The 15,056-nt window shown below is 39.3% G+C and overlaps 1 protein-coding gene across 3 annotated transcripts in view; it reads left to right on the top strand.

Annotated features, from left to right (window-relative positions):
• Yif1 (Yip1d-interacting factor 1) overlaps nt 1–7,567 on the top strand; it is a gene marked incomplete at its 3' end in the record, with an annotated part of 39,363 nt that extends 31,796 nt beyond the window's left edge. For all 3 annotated transcript variants that reach the window (XM_070101337.1, XM_070101336.1, XM_070101335.1), the window contains 1 exon segment: nt 7,385–7,567. In XM_070101337.1, coding sequence (XP_069957438.1) covers nt 7,385–7,567 — 183 coding nt within the window.
• Between the last annotated feature and the right edge of the window lie 7,489 nt (nt 7,568–15,056).

The following is a 15,056-nucleotide window of genomic DNA, read 5'->3' as shown; positions in this document are numbered from 1 at the left end:
CAGGCATCCATATGCTGCAGCAGTTATTTGGAGCTGGGCTGGAGTTTTGAGACTCTATGACCGCGGGTTCAATCCCGGCCGGGGGTATGGTTTGTTTGCAATCGTGTCATTACGATTTCTTAAGTCATCTGCAGTTTTCTTTGTTCCTTCCTAAGCTTCATAACTTTGCATTTGTTGGGGTTAAACTCTAGTAGCCATTTGTTAGACCAGGCTTATAGCCTGTCCATATCCCTTGTAGTCTTTTCTGATCCTCGTCCACTGGTATTCTCATTAGTTTCGTGTCATCTGCGAACAGGGATGCCTCTGAATCTCTCCCTTCCATCATGTCATTCACACACATAAGAAACAGCACTGGCCCTAGGACTGACCCTTGTGGAACCCCAGTCAACACATGTGCCCACTCCGACACCTCGTCACGTACCACCACTTGTTTCCTTCCTGTCAGGTATTCCCTGATCCATTGCAGTCACTTTATTGCTATTCCTGCCTGCTCTAGCTTTTGTACTAGTCTCTTGTGCGGTACTTTGTCAAAATGCAGTCTATCTATCTCTCTCAGTCCTATCTTCTGTTACCTGTTCATGGAATTCCAGTAGGTTTTGTGATACAGGATTTCCCATCCCTGAATCTTTGCTGGTTTTCATGCATGAGCCAATACCTTTCTAGGTGCTCAACCACTCTTCTCTTGATAATTTTCTCCATGACTTGACATACTATACATGTCTCAGCAACACTGATCTGTAGTTTAATGTTACCCGTCTATCTTTTTTTTTTTTTTTTTTTTTTTCAACAAGTCGGCCGTCTCCCACCGAGGCAGGGTGACCCAAAAAAGAAAGAAAATCCCCAAAAAGAAAATACTTTCATCATCATTCAACACTTTCACCACACTCGCACATTATCACTGGTTTTGCAGAGGTGCTCAGAATACAACAGTCTAGAAGCATACACATATAAAGATACACAACATATCCCTCCAAACTGCCAATATCCCAAACCCCTCCTTTAAAGTGCAGGCATTGTACTTCCCATTTCCAGGACTCAAGTCCGACTATATGAAAATAACCGGTTTCCCTGAATCCCTTCACTAAATATTACCCTGCTCACACTCCATCAGATCGTCAGGTCCCAAGTACCATTCGTCTCCATTCACTCCTATCTAACATGCTCACGCATGCTTGCTGGAAGTCTATCTCCTTTCTTAACACTTTCAGGGTCCAAGGCCAAAATCTGAAGTCACGCACCAGTGTCCAAGAAATTTTGAAAAAAAAAAAATTATTTTTTCTTACAGAATTAAAGAGCATATTTTTGTGAAGGTAATAAAACAAAAAAAATTAGAATCTGATCAGTACTTACCGAGATACAGTGCCAAGAAGTTTATAGAAAATGATGTGGTGGTGGCAACATCGACGAATTCCACATACGCGTATTATATTATTTTGTTGTTTTAGTTGTTTTTTCTTTTCTTTTCCAATTTTTTTCTATTCCTACTAACATTTGGGGCCTGAGAGACCAATACTGTATATAATTGATATATATATACTCACTGTATTGAACACAATAACCGCACTAAAGTTATTATCATATTATTGTTTACCACTGTTGTTTATTACAATAAACATGCACAAATATTGTATAATACTAATGTTCTATCATATATTTACAATCACTGGACATGGTTTTAGAACTGCTGGAGCTTGTGGAACTCCTTGAAACAAGGCACCATGCACAGAGGCACCTTACATTCCTCACACATAAACTGAGTGTCTTTGCGTCTTTGTTGCCGTCGTTTTGTTTGTGCACAGACAATGCATCTCTTCTGAGCAAATTTCTTTTGAGTTGAAGGAAGCTGTATTATGAAATGATCACCTTCTCTCCTCAAACGCTTGGGTATATTGTGATGAATTTGAGGACCATGTTGTATTGCAGGTGTTGTTACCTGGTACTTCATTATGAGTTGTCTGACAACAGACAAACAAAATTCACCATACGGTGGTCTGTTACCAGTCTTTATTTGGTACATATTATATGCATTCAGCATTGAAATGTCCATGAGATGGAAGAAAAGTTTCATGTACCACTTGTAACTCTTACGAACACAGTCAACAAAACCAATCTGCATGTCACACTTGTCAACCAAGCGCATGTTTTGTGTATAATCAATCACTGACACTGGTTTTCGAATACGTTCATTAGTCACTCGATCAACTTTGCCACTGTCTTGCATTTCATTACGGTGAATGGTTGTCAACAATGTGACATCTCGTTTGTCATGCCACCATAATGCCATGATGTCATTGGCAGTAAACACCTGCACGTCATCACCACGAACACCTGCATTGAGCCTGGGCATATGTTTACGATTAGAACGCACTGTGCCACACACATCTGTCTTGTTCACTCGCATGAAATCACTGAGTAATGGGCTTGTGTACCAGTTATCGGTATATAATGTATGGCCCTTACCAAGATAAGGTGCCATCATGTTTCTCACTACGTCACCTGAGATACCCAATAACATCTTGGTATCTTTCAATGTTTTACTACCCGTGTATACAACAATATCCAACACCAGGCCACTGTCACAATCACAGAGTACAAACAATTTTATACCAAAGCGGTTCCTCTTGCTCGGTATATGCTGCTTGAATGACAGTCTACCTTTGAACAAAATCAAAGACTCGTCAATTACAAGATTCTTGAATGGATAAAAGTATATCCTGAACTTTTGTTTGAGATACATGAAAACATTTCTAATCTTGTATAACCTGTCACTTCTGTCAGGCCTGGTTTTGTCAGAGAAGTGCAGCATACGTAACAGTAAGATAAACCTGTTCACTGGTATTATTTCACTGAAGGATGGGGTACAAATTAGCCGATCTGTGGACCAGTATGCTTTTATATTATGCTTATAGACGTGAGGCATAAGCATTATTGTTGCAAAAAGCAGATACATTTCTGCAACAGTCGTCTCTTTCCACCTGTGTAGTCTTGACTGTGGTGATAAGATCGTATTTGCCATGGTGTACTGAAAATACTTATTACTTTCCCTGGTAATAATTTCCATCAATGGCTGGTCAAAGAATAATTCAAAGAATTCCAGTTCATTGGCCGTGGTTCCAAGGGGACAGGTAGGTAGAATTCCACTTTGAGAGTCATCAAAGTGGTGAGGGCTGGGAACAAAATTGGGATTTTGCTGCCAATCCCAGATACGGTTTGCTGGTGGATACTGGACATCATAGGCTGGTTGTACGGGTGGTTGTGGTTGTGGCGGGCTGGTGGCTGACGCTCCGCTTTGTCCTTGAACTGACGAGTCAGCAGCGTGGGTCCCCGCGTGGCACAGTGAGTCACGCATGGCGGTGCCACTACCACCACCAGCACCACTAACACTATCCACTGATGCCTGTGGCCCATCCATGCCAAGTGTAGCCACATCATCCTCACTATCACTACCTAAAACGGGTGTAGGGCCACGGGATGTACTCCGGGATGTACTCCGGGATGTACTCTGTCCCCTGGGCACAGCATAGGGTACACTACCCGAGCGCATGCGGCAGCGAATATACCGACGCTTCACTGGTGAATATGTTTCCTCACTATCACTACTCGAATGATCGTCGAGCGCAATCAAATCACAATCCACGTCAGAATCATCGTCATTACTGAAGTCAGAGGCCTGGCCACGGGAAAATATTAGTTTTCTCTTACGTTTAGGAACACCCGACCGTGAGTCACGAGTGCCCACACCAGAGGTAGAAGGTCGAGGATCTTCGGGGTTTTCTTCACTATTATCGATATCCTGGTCATTATTTTCGGTCACTAACTTATCAAAGCCGTAGAATTCGTCTTCATTTCCACTTCCATCAGTGTCAGAACTATCAGACAGGAAGAGGAGAGTCCCAATTTTCCGGGGAGTGAGAGCTGACTTGCGACGAGGCATGGTGAACAAGGGTGAATGAGCCGGTGTTCCCACAATGCTATGCAGGCGCCTAGATTTTTTGTTTACGGCGCACACCCACGGCGCAGACCCATTCTCTCACATGTAGGCCTATGAGCGCTTTCGCGCTAAATTTGACGGCGCTAGAATTTTGGCGTAGATCTACGGTTTGGACACTCACCGAAAAGCCGTAGATCTACGGGATGGACCCTGAAAGGGTTAAAAACTGAGACTACATTTGCTGTCTTCCACACTTCAGGCAGTTGCCCTGTTTTGATAGATTTGTTGAAGATTGTTGCTAGTGGCACACAGAGCACCTCTGCTCCCTCTCTCAGGACTCTTGGAGAGATGTTCTCTGCCAACTGCCTTTGAGGTATCTAATTCACATAGCAGTTTCTTTCCCTCCTCCAGCACTTGCTGGTGTACTCTTCTACCTCAGTTTGCTGGAAGCCTTTCTGTCTCTGAGAATACCTTCCTCAACCTCGTGCTCAGCTCTTCACATACCTCTTGGTCATTCCTCGTAAGCTCCCCTTCTTCCTTCCTTCCTCAGCCTGATTACCTGGTCCCTTGACTGTTGTTTTCCTCCTGATGTGGCTATATAGCAACTTTGGGTCAGATTTGGCTCTTGATGCTATGTCATTCTCATATTGCCCCTGGGCCTCCCTCCTTATCCACGTACAGTAGGGCCCCACTTTACGGCATTTTGCCTTACGGTGTTCTGCTAATACAGCAATTTCAAATTATGACCAAAACTTGCTATATGGTGAGCTGTCTTTGTAATACAGTGCGCCCCACCCAGTATGTTTATATTCTCCATGAGCACATCTCTCTATTATGTCTGGAAATTTTCCAAAATTTCTAGTGTTTTAAAGTTATTGCGTATTTTATGTATACTATTATAATTATACACGTGTACCTGTGCCTAAATATACTTACACACTGTGTTGGCATGCAGGTACACATTAAAATCACTAAGAGTCTCTCTACTGACACCATATAATCTCTTGGGTGTATTAAATGTCGTATATTACGTTAATATAGACATTTCCATTAATCCATCTATGATATTTTTTCAGAATTATATAATAAACATGCTAGGTAACATATAAACATGATACACACACCCACAGTATAAAAATTGATATAAATATGAGATTTGTTTACCAAGCGGTTTGTAGGAATGTCGGAAGAATTACATTTTCTTTAGTCAAACACCAGTTACTTAACTGTAGAATAATATTCCTTTCGTATGCCTTCACTCTATCTGTAGCTATTCATGACCCTTGTGCATCTAGTGCTTCTGTTTTATTATGATTATAATAATAGTAGTAATACCTTGTAATAATAATAATTTGCAATAATGATAATAATAATAATAATAATAATAATAATAATAATAATAATAATAATAATAATCATTTGTCAGAGCATCATTCCTTCTAAAAATGATGTTACATGAGAGTGGAAGTGTTGGTCTTTATTTATTCTACTGTACCACTGTGGAGACAACTTATACACAATGTAAGGTGTTCGTATGAACGTGTATCAACCATAACCGGACGTGTTTGTTTACATAAGTACTCTGCGGCTCTGTCGTCTTACTCGTTCTCTCTACAAATAAATATTTTTCACCTCTCGCCCTACATTACGACCATTAAGACTAGAAATATTTTAAGGTAAGTAATGAGTGTACTGTATATGCATTTTATCACTCTAAGGCACTTTAAGCGTTGTGGTATATTATGTGTGGGTGGGGTGGCCAGGAGGGCTACCATACCTAGCACACCTGACTTCTTACAGTAAATACTACTTAGCTTTTGCCCTACATTAAGACTACAAATATTTTGAGGCAAATAATGAGTGTACTGTGTTTGTATTTTACTTTTTTATGGTTTTTTAATTCCTGATTCTGTTGCTAACTTAATATATGTTAGTGTAAACTTGTTATCTGGCATTTATATGCATTTATAAGTGGAAAAAGATAGCATTCTGCTTTGTGGCGGTAGCCTGGAACCTTACGTTCCGTATAAGTGGGGCCCTATTGTATGTTTGTTTCTGACTCTAAGATTCAACTCCTTATTTTCGTAAGTTCTTTGCCTTTTATACTTTTTCCATGCTCAAGCACAGTTTACTTTGGCCTCACTACACCTCTTGTTAAACCATGGGCTCACTCTGGTCTTGCTATTGTTTCTGGTACCCCTTGGTATGAACTTCTCTGCCTCCCTACACTTTGTGGTCATGTGTTCCATCATTTTGTGTACAGTCTTCCCCTCTAGTCCTCTTCCTCATCGCACTTCATACAGGAATTGCCTCATGCCTGTATAGTTTCCCTATACTACTGCATTCTCCATCGTTAACTTTAGAAGGTATTCAGAGCTCAGGACCAATTGGTCACTAGCACCGAGGGGCCTTTCACATATAATATCCTTGATGTTGGAGCTACTCGAGAAGACTATGAGGTCCAGCCTTACTGGCTCATCCTCTCGTCTCTGGTTGTGTCCCTGTCTTGTTGGTGCATGAAGTTTTCTAGTACCACCTCCAGCTTAACTTTCCATGTTTCTGGTTCCCTGTGTGGCTGCAGGTTTTCTCAGTTAATCTCTTTGTGGTTTAAATCCTCCATGAGAAATAACTTTGCCCTTCCCATGTGGGCCTTTCTGGCCACCTCAGCTAATGTATCTTCTGTTGCTCTCACCCCTCAAGGGAGGTTCCTTGATGCTGCTTAGGGGCTCTTGATCTAAAGAATTGGATCTGTGCTCCAGTTCCCTGAATTGAGCCTGAGTACCTTCCATCCCCCCTCCCACGTGCACTGTATAATCCTACGAGTTTAGTGCTCCCTCGTGATTATAATAATTATAATAATCTGTTGCTCTCATCATACTTTTGTCTCGGTCTTTTACTGTTCTGTGGTGGGTTACACATCACAGTTATCGAAACCTTGTGAACCTTGGTCTGAAGTGTGCCTCCTATGTAGTTATCTGCTTCCCTTCTGTTCATTCCATCTCAGAACTCTGTTTTTGATGAGCACTGCAACTCTTTCCCTTCTGTTCCCTCTGTCTTTTTTCAGGATCTGATAGCCAGTCAGGAAGATCATGCCCTTCTGATTCATTCATGCCACACTTCACTCATGTTTGTTACTCCATCTGCATTGGTGTACCATACCCTCGGCTTCTTTACCGGTACTGTATTCTGGGGAGTGGGAGGAGCTGGTGTGGGTTGAGGTGCAGAAGGTGGTAGGGCAGGATTTTATGAGAGGCTGCTGTGATGGTGGTATTTGTGCTGGGGTGTGTGTTTGTCTGCCTCTCTCTCTTTGTCTGTCTGTGTCTGTCTCTCTCTTTGTCTGTCTCTTTATCTTTTTCTGCCTGTCTCTGTCTCTTTCTGTCTCTCTCTCTGTAAAAATATTAATTAATTCATTGATTGGAATGTTAGGGCTGTTTATTGTTTTTTCTGGTGCAGGACCCCATGGTGGCAGGCATGGCCATGCAGTATGGCCAGACTCTAGCTCACCAGGGTCGAGAGTATGTGGACAAGAAGCTAGAGAAGTACGTCAGCATGAGCCAGGTCAAGTATTACTTCGCCGTCGACACCCAGTATGTCATGAAGAAGCTTAAACTGCTCTTCTTTCCCTTCACTCACTCGGTATGTTGTACTTAGTGTTACTAGTTCTTTAATGTTAATTATCATTAAGTACGGTGGAGGGTGTGCTCGGTTTTCAGCTATCAGACAATTATGTGGTTCAGGGTTATCTATTTTATATAAGTGATAAATCACAAAGTTTGAATGATTACATTGGCTGCTGAATAATTGGTAGCTAGATAATTGATGATCTATACATGCACATCATTGATGGCTTATTAGGTGTAGCAACAAGTTCGGTATGTAATGTTAATTATTTGTAGTAATAAAAAATACTTTAACATGGTAGCTGGGTTTGTGCCCCCCCAGACACTAGGTCTGTGTTACTTTACATTGGCAGCTTTTATTTCTTTAGTTTTATGTCATGTTATATCAAGACTTTTTGTTCACTTGGATATCTTAATTGCACTTTTTTAGTTGTGTTAATAATGAATTGCTCCATGTAATTTCATGTAGTAAGAGGATTATCTGTACTGAATAAATTTATATAAATAAAGTGTTTAATTCTGTATATTAAATTCAAATCAGTTATGTATGATGGATTCAGAAAATGCTTATGATAGGGTGGATAGATGGAAGGGATGGGGCAGATATTGCATATGTATTGAATAGGCATTAGGTTGCTAAAAGTGATAGTTTTTATGTGGGTAGTGAGACTCAAGTTAGAGCATGCAGGGGAGAGGGGAATTATTTTCCGATAAAAGTAGGCCTTAGGTAGGAATGTGTGATGTCACAATGGTGCAAAGGTACAAAGATTGGTGGCTGAATTTGGGAGAGTATGTAAAAGAAGGAAATTAAAAGTGAACATAAGAGTAACAAATAAATTTAGGCAATGAGAGATTGGAGGGAGGATGGAGGAAGTAAATGCATTCATATACTTTTGAACTGACTTATTGGCAAATAGGTCTATGAAAGAGGAGGTGATCTTTAGAACTGATGAGGAGAAGGTGGGTGATACATTTAGGCATCACTGAAGACAAAAATCTTTTTCCACAAAGGCAAAAAGGTTAATGTACCAGAGCATATATATTGGTACCAACATTGTTATATGGGTGTGAAGCATGGGTTTTAAAAATTGCAGCCAGGTGGATGGAGGTAGTGATGTCTTTGAGGGCAATATGTGGTATGAATAGTTTGCAGAGATTTCAGAGCTTTGAGATAAGTAGGTGTGGCATTACCAAAAGTATAATTCAGAGGCTTAGGTTGGATTGTTGAGCTAGTTGGAGAATTTAGAGAGAATGATGCCAAGTAGGATGTCTTTTTTTAACTCCAGTTGTCATCCTCTTTTTACCAGTCTCTCTGAATGTTCAGACCATCTCAGCAACCTCTCCTCAGCACTCTTAACCCTTTCAGGGTTTCGGCCATACTAGTACGGCTTACGTCCTTGACATACTAGTACTCATAAATTCTAGCGCCTTCAAATCTAGTGAAAGAAAGCTGGTAGGCTTACATATGAAAGAATGGGTCTATGTGGTCAGTGTTCACAGTATAAAAAAAATCCTGCAGCACACAGTGCGTAATGAGAAAAAAAAACTTTGTGTTTTTGGATTAAAACAGCGACTTTGCACTGTATTTTCGTATGGTATTTATTGTTGTATTTTAGTTTTCCTGGTCTCATTTGATAGAATGGAAGAAATATTACAGAAATTGAGATGATTTTGACTGGTTTTACAATGAAAGGACCTTGAAATTGAGCTCAAAGTAGCAGAAATGTTCGATTTTTACCATAGTTCAAAAGTAAACAAATCATACTAACCATCCAATACACGTCAACTGGTGAGTCTAATATTCTTTCACAAGTGCGCTGATATTATTTATACCATTTCTACACTAATGCAGTAGTCTGCATAACAGTAAATCTTCTATTTTTTGTGAGAATAAAAATTCAAAATGGAAAGCAAAAGAATGTAAGAGGGGCGTGGGGACGTGACTAATGAACAGAGGAAATTTTATTTTAGTGCCAGGAATGTCATTCTTGTTTATTCTGGACCCTATTCCGAAATTGGCATCTTTTGAAATTTGTGTGAAATTGGCAAAATTGCTAAATTCTGACCACTGTATTGGATAGTTGAAATTGGTAAATGGGTGGTTTCTTGTACTCATTCGATAGAAAAAATGGAGTTCTAGCGAAATAGGTATGATTTTTGTCGACTAGTACACTGGAATTGGCTGACAATAGGGCTCAAAGTGGGCAAAATCGCCGATGCGTAAACATCGTCGAGACCACTAACTTCGCGAGAGCATAATTCCATAAGTTTTCCACCAAATTTCATACTTTTGGTGTCATTATGATCGGGAAAAGATTCTCTATCTTTTCATAAGAAATAATTTTTATTTTTTTTTAAATTTGGGGGACCCTGAGAACAAGTCTCTGAGAGGGCTTGTGGACTCTGAAAGGGTTAATGATACTTTTGGTGGCTTCACACCTAATCTCCAGCTTCTGAATTCTCTGCATAATTTTCTTATTACACATTACCCTCAAATGTGACATCTCACTGCCTCCAACCTCATCCTTGCTGCAACATTCAGAACCCATGTTTCACATTCATTCATCAGTGTTGGTACCTCTATATTCTTCTTCATTCCCTTTTTTGCCTCCATGGATAATTTTTTTTTTCCAGAAGCCTCAGTGCACCCTCCCACCTTTTTTCATTCATCAATTCTATGGTTCATGTCATCTCTCATAGAACCATCTTTTGACAAGTCCACTTGCCAGATATTTGAACACATTTACTTCCTCCATATTCCCTTCATTCTAATATCCAATCTTTCATTACATATATTTTTAGATTCTCTCATCACCTTGCTCTTCCCGTGTTTACTTTTAATTTCCTTTATATACCCTCCCAATCCTAGGTGTTAGATTGGTAGACACCAGCCACCCAGGGAGGTACTACTGTTCTGCGAGTGAGTGTAAAATGAATACCTGTAATTGTTTTACATGATGGTAGGATTGCCGGTGTCTTTTTTCTGTCTCATAACATGCTACTTCTACTACTTAGGTCACACTACACATTCATGTTCACTCGTATATATTTACACACCCATCTGGTTTTTTTTCTATTTTCTTAATAGTTCTTGTTCTTCATTTCTTATCTCTGTGGGAAGTGGAAAAGAATTCTTCCTCCGTAAGCCAAGTGTGTCATAAGAGGCAACTAAAATGCTGGGGGCAAGGGGCTAGTAACCCCATCTCCTGTGTAATACAATTACTAAATTTACAAGGAAAAACTTTTGTTTTTCTTTTTGGGTCACCTTGCCATGGTGGGATATGGCCAGTTTGTTGGAAAAAAAATAATACCCTCCCAAATTCTTTTACCAACCTTTGCAACTAATCTTCCAAATCTGCCAATAGAACCATGTCATTGATAAACAGAAACTGTGACAACTCCCACTCTGCACCTGATTTACTATCTTTCAGTCCCATTCTCCTTAACACCCTAGTGTTCACTTCTTGTACAACCCCATTTACAAATATGTTAAATAACCATGGTGACATCATGCATGGAGCCTACTTTTACTGGAAAATAATCTCCCTCTTTGTTAAATTCCATAACCTGCTATAAGTAACCTGCCACATTTTCCATACATTTGCAACATCTTCCACATTGTTCCCCTGTCCACCCTATCACATATCTTCTAAATTCATAAATGCAACAGAAATTTCTTTACCTTTATCTATTCATAGTTCATTATGTGCTTCAATGCAAGCACTTAGTCTACTCATTCCCAACTCTTCCTAAAACCTCCTTGTTCCTTTGCAATCCTACTGTCTGTCTTGCTCATAATTCTTTCAACAATAACTCTGCCATACACTTTACCTGGTATACTCAACAAGCTTATTTCTCTATAATTTTTACTCTCTCTTTTATCCTCTTTTTCTTATACAAAGGAACTATGCATGCTCTCTGTACTTTGCCCCCCTTTCATGCATATATTGAATAAAATGCACCAATCACTCCAAAACTATATCCCCACCTGCTTTTAACATCTCTATCTTAAATCCATCTACCCTAGCTGCTTTACCCCCTTTCATTCTATCCACTGCCTCAACTACTTTCCCAACACTCACATCTGGTTCCTCCTCTCTCCTAAGAGGTGTTATACCTCCCTGCCGCTTCAAGAAATCACTGTCTCTCTATCTTCAACTTTCAACAGTTCCTCAAAATATTCTCTTTATTTTCCTAGTACCTTCACTTCCCATCTAACGACTCTCCTCTTTTGTTTTTAATTGTTGAATTCATTTGTTGCCTAGGCTTTCTGAGCATACTTATTTCACCCCAGAACTTTTTTCTATTCTCAACAAAATTTGTTGATGAAACCTCCACTCTCTCATTAACTCTCATTTTACACTCCCTCAACTGTCTTAACCTCTCATGTACTCTCCATTCTTCTTGCTCTGTATATCACTTCAACATTGCAAAAACTTCATATGTGCCAGCTTTTTCTCTCTTGCCATCCTCTTACCTCATCATTGCAGCAATCACTCTTCTTTCTTACACCCATCCTCCTATGCCCACAAACCTCTGCTGCACACACTAACACTGCACTCTTAAATCTTCCTCCATGCCTCCTCTACTCCTCTTTCATTATCTGTACCCTCTCAAGCCCATCTTTCTCTCAGTAGTTGTTTATACTTTATGTTATCTCATTTTTTAATGTATTAGCTTTTTCTTCTCTGTTACTGATGACATTTTCCTGGTACCTCATCTATATCTTATATTCACTCTAGATACTACTAAATTATGATCTTGTATATATTTCATCACTCTGAAAACATGCACATCCAGAAGTCTGCCAGTCAACCTTTTATCTACTAATACGTAGTCAAACTAGCTGCTATCCTCACACCCTATATTATATCTTATATACTTTAGATTCACTATTCTTAAAATACCTATTACCAAATCTTTCTTTTTATAGTTCAATTAGTGGCTCCCCGTTATCATTCATTCCATGACTCCACACTTACCTAATATACCCTCTATTAGAATTTGTCCCACTTTTGCATTTAGGTCCCCAATAACAGTTATTATCTTAGCTCAAAATGCCCTAAAAACTTAGTTAACACCTCCCATAACCAGTCTATTATTCACTCTCCTCTTCTCTAGGTTTATAAACACTTATTATTATCTACTTTTCACATCTCCCATACTTTAATCCACAATTCTTCATGTTATACATTTATATTCCTTCTTTTTCTTTCCATTATTGATCATTTATTATTGCTGCTGCTCCAGGATATATAAATCTAGAGTGAAGGGAAGAAGGGACAGGAGCCATCCCAGGAAAGGCTGGAGAGAGGGATGTAAAGTAGGTTTAGAAAGATTGGGGCTTGATCATCCAACAGGCTTGTGTGAGCACATTAGATTCGAGTAAAACTAAGTGGTTGTTTTGACTTGATGTGTTGAAGTGTGAACAAGGTAGTATTTATGAAGGGATTCAGGGGAAAATGGTTAGCTGGACTTGAGTGTTGATGATGGGAAGTAAAGTGCCTGCACTCTGAAGGGGTGAGGATATGTATTGCAGTTCAGAGCACCATCTCTAACTGAAATGTCAGGACACTTGGCAAGAGAGTGATTGAGTAAATGATGGTGAGTATGTTTTCTCTATTTCTTTAAGTCACCATGCCTCAGTGGGTGACATCCAGAATTCAAAACAATCTTAGGTAAGAGAAATTAAAGAAATTACAGCTACTTTTTTCCTTCTTTGAGTCAAATTTAATACCCTTTCACTGTTGAGATCCCTGCTCACAAACTTGCTCCCAATGTTGAAGAATTTAAAAAAAAAAATTTTCTTATGACATCATAGAGAATCTTTTCCTGAAGGAAATGAAACCAAAAGTGCAAAATTTGATGGAAAACGTATGCATTGGTGATTTTGCCCACTTCAAGCCCTATTTTGGGCCAATTCCATTGTTCTAGTTGACCAAACTCTTAGGTATTTTGCTAGTACTCCATTTATTCTATCAATCAAGTAAAAGAAACTGCCCAGTTACCTATTTCATCTACCCAATAAAGTAATCAGAAATTAGTAATTTGGCTAATTTCACACAAAATTCAAGAAAAACCAATTTCAGAATAGGGTCCAGAATAAACAATGCAGACATACTTGGCACTAAAATATCATTTTCTCTGTTCATTAGTCACATCTCCAGGCCCCTCTTATATTATTCTTGCTTTCCCTTTTTAATTTGATCTACCTTCTCGCCCAGCGCTCCGAATATTTTGAAAAATAAAAAATTCTTTTTTTTTTTTTTAATGAAGAGGACATTTTTTTAAATAATGTAAAAAAAAATTCTAGAGTCAGTACTTAGAGATATAAGGCAGCAAAATTGGCACTTGTCACTCACCTGACGGCAACATTAAGCGCTGTCACTTGCAGATGTGTTGCCGATATACCTTTTTTCCTCATTTTTTTTTTAATTTGTATAATTTGTATAATTTTTATGGATGTAGTGCGGATGACAAGAAATAGATGATTGCTGATGTTATGAATGAAAAGAAGTTGGATGTCCTGGCCCTAAGCGAAACAAAGCTGAAGGGGGTAGGAGAGTTTCAGTGGGGGGAAATAAATGGGATTAAATCTGGAGTATCTGAGAGAGTTAGAGCAAAGGAAGGGGTAGCAGTAATGTTAAATGATCAGTTATGGAAGAAGAAAAGAGAATATGAATGTGTAAATTCAAGAATTATGTGGATTAAAGTAAAGGTTGGATGCGAAAAGTGGGTCATAATAAGCGTGTATGCACCTGGAGAAGAGAGGAATGCAGAGGAGAGAGAGAGATTTTGGGAGATGTTAAGTGAATGTATAGGAGCCTTTGAACCAAGTGAGAGAGTAATTGTGGTAGGGGACCTGAATGCTTAAGTAGGAGAAACTTTTAGAGAGGGTGTGGTAGGTAAGTTTGGGGTGCCAGGTGTAAATGATAATGGGAGCCCTTTGATTGAACTTTGTATAGAAAGGGGTTTAGTTATAGGTAATACATATTTTAAGAAAAAGAGGATAAATAAGTATACAAGATAGAGAGAGGTGAAGGTTTATAAACTAAAAGAGGAGGCAGTTAGGGTAAGATATAAACAGCTATTGGAGGATAGATGGGCTAATGAGAGCATAGGCAATGGGGTCGAAGAGGTATGGGGTAGGTTTAAAAATGTAGTGTTAGAGTGTTCAGCAGAAGTTTGTGGTTACAGGAAAGTGGGTGCAGGAGGGAAGAGGAGCGATTGGTGGAATGATGATATAAAGAGAGTAGTAAGGGAGAAAAAGTTAGCATATGAGAAGTTTTTACAAAGTAGAAGTGATGCAAGGAGGGAAGAGTATATGGAGAAAAAGAGAGAGGTTAAGAGAGTGGTGAAGCAATGTAAAAAGAGAGCAAATGAGAGAGTGGGTGGGATGTTATCAACAAATTTTGTTGAAAATAAGAAAAAGTTTTGGAGTGAGATTAACAAGTTAAGAAAGCCTAGAGAACAAATGGATTTGTCAGTTAAAAATAGGAGAGGAG

This window comes from Cherax quadricarinatus, chromosome 76 (genome assembly GCF_038502225.1).
Source record: "Cherax quadricarinatus isolate ZL_2023a chromosome 76, ASM3850222v1, whole genome shotgun sequence".
Classification (NCBI taxonomy): Eukaryota; Metazoa; Arthropoda; class Malacostraca; order Decapoda; family Parastacidae; genus Cherax; species Cherax quadricarinatus.
This window is presented reverse-complemented; position numbering and strand designations above follow the sequence as displayed.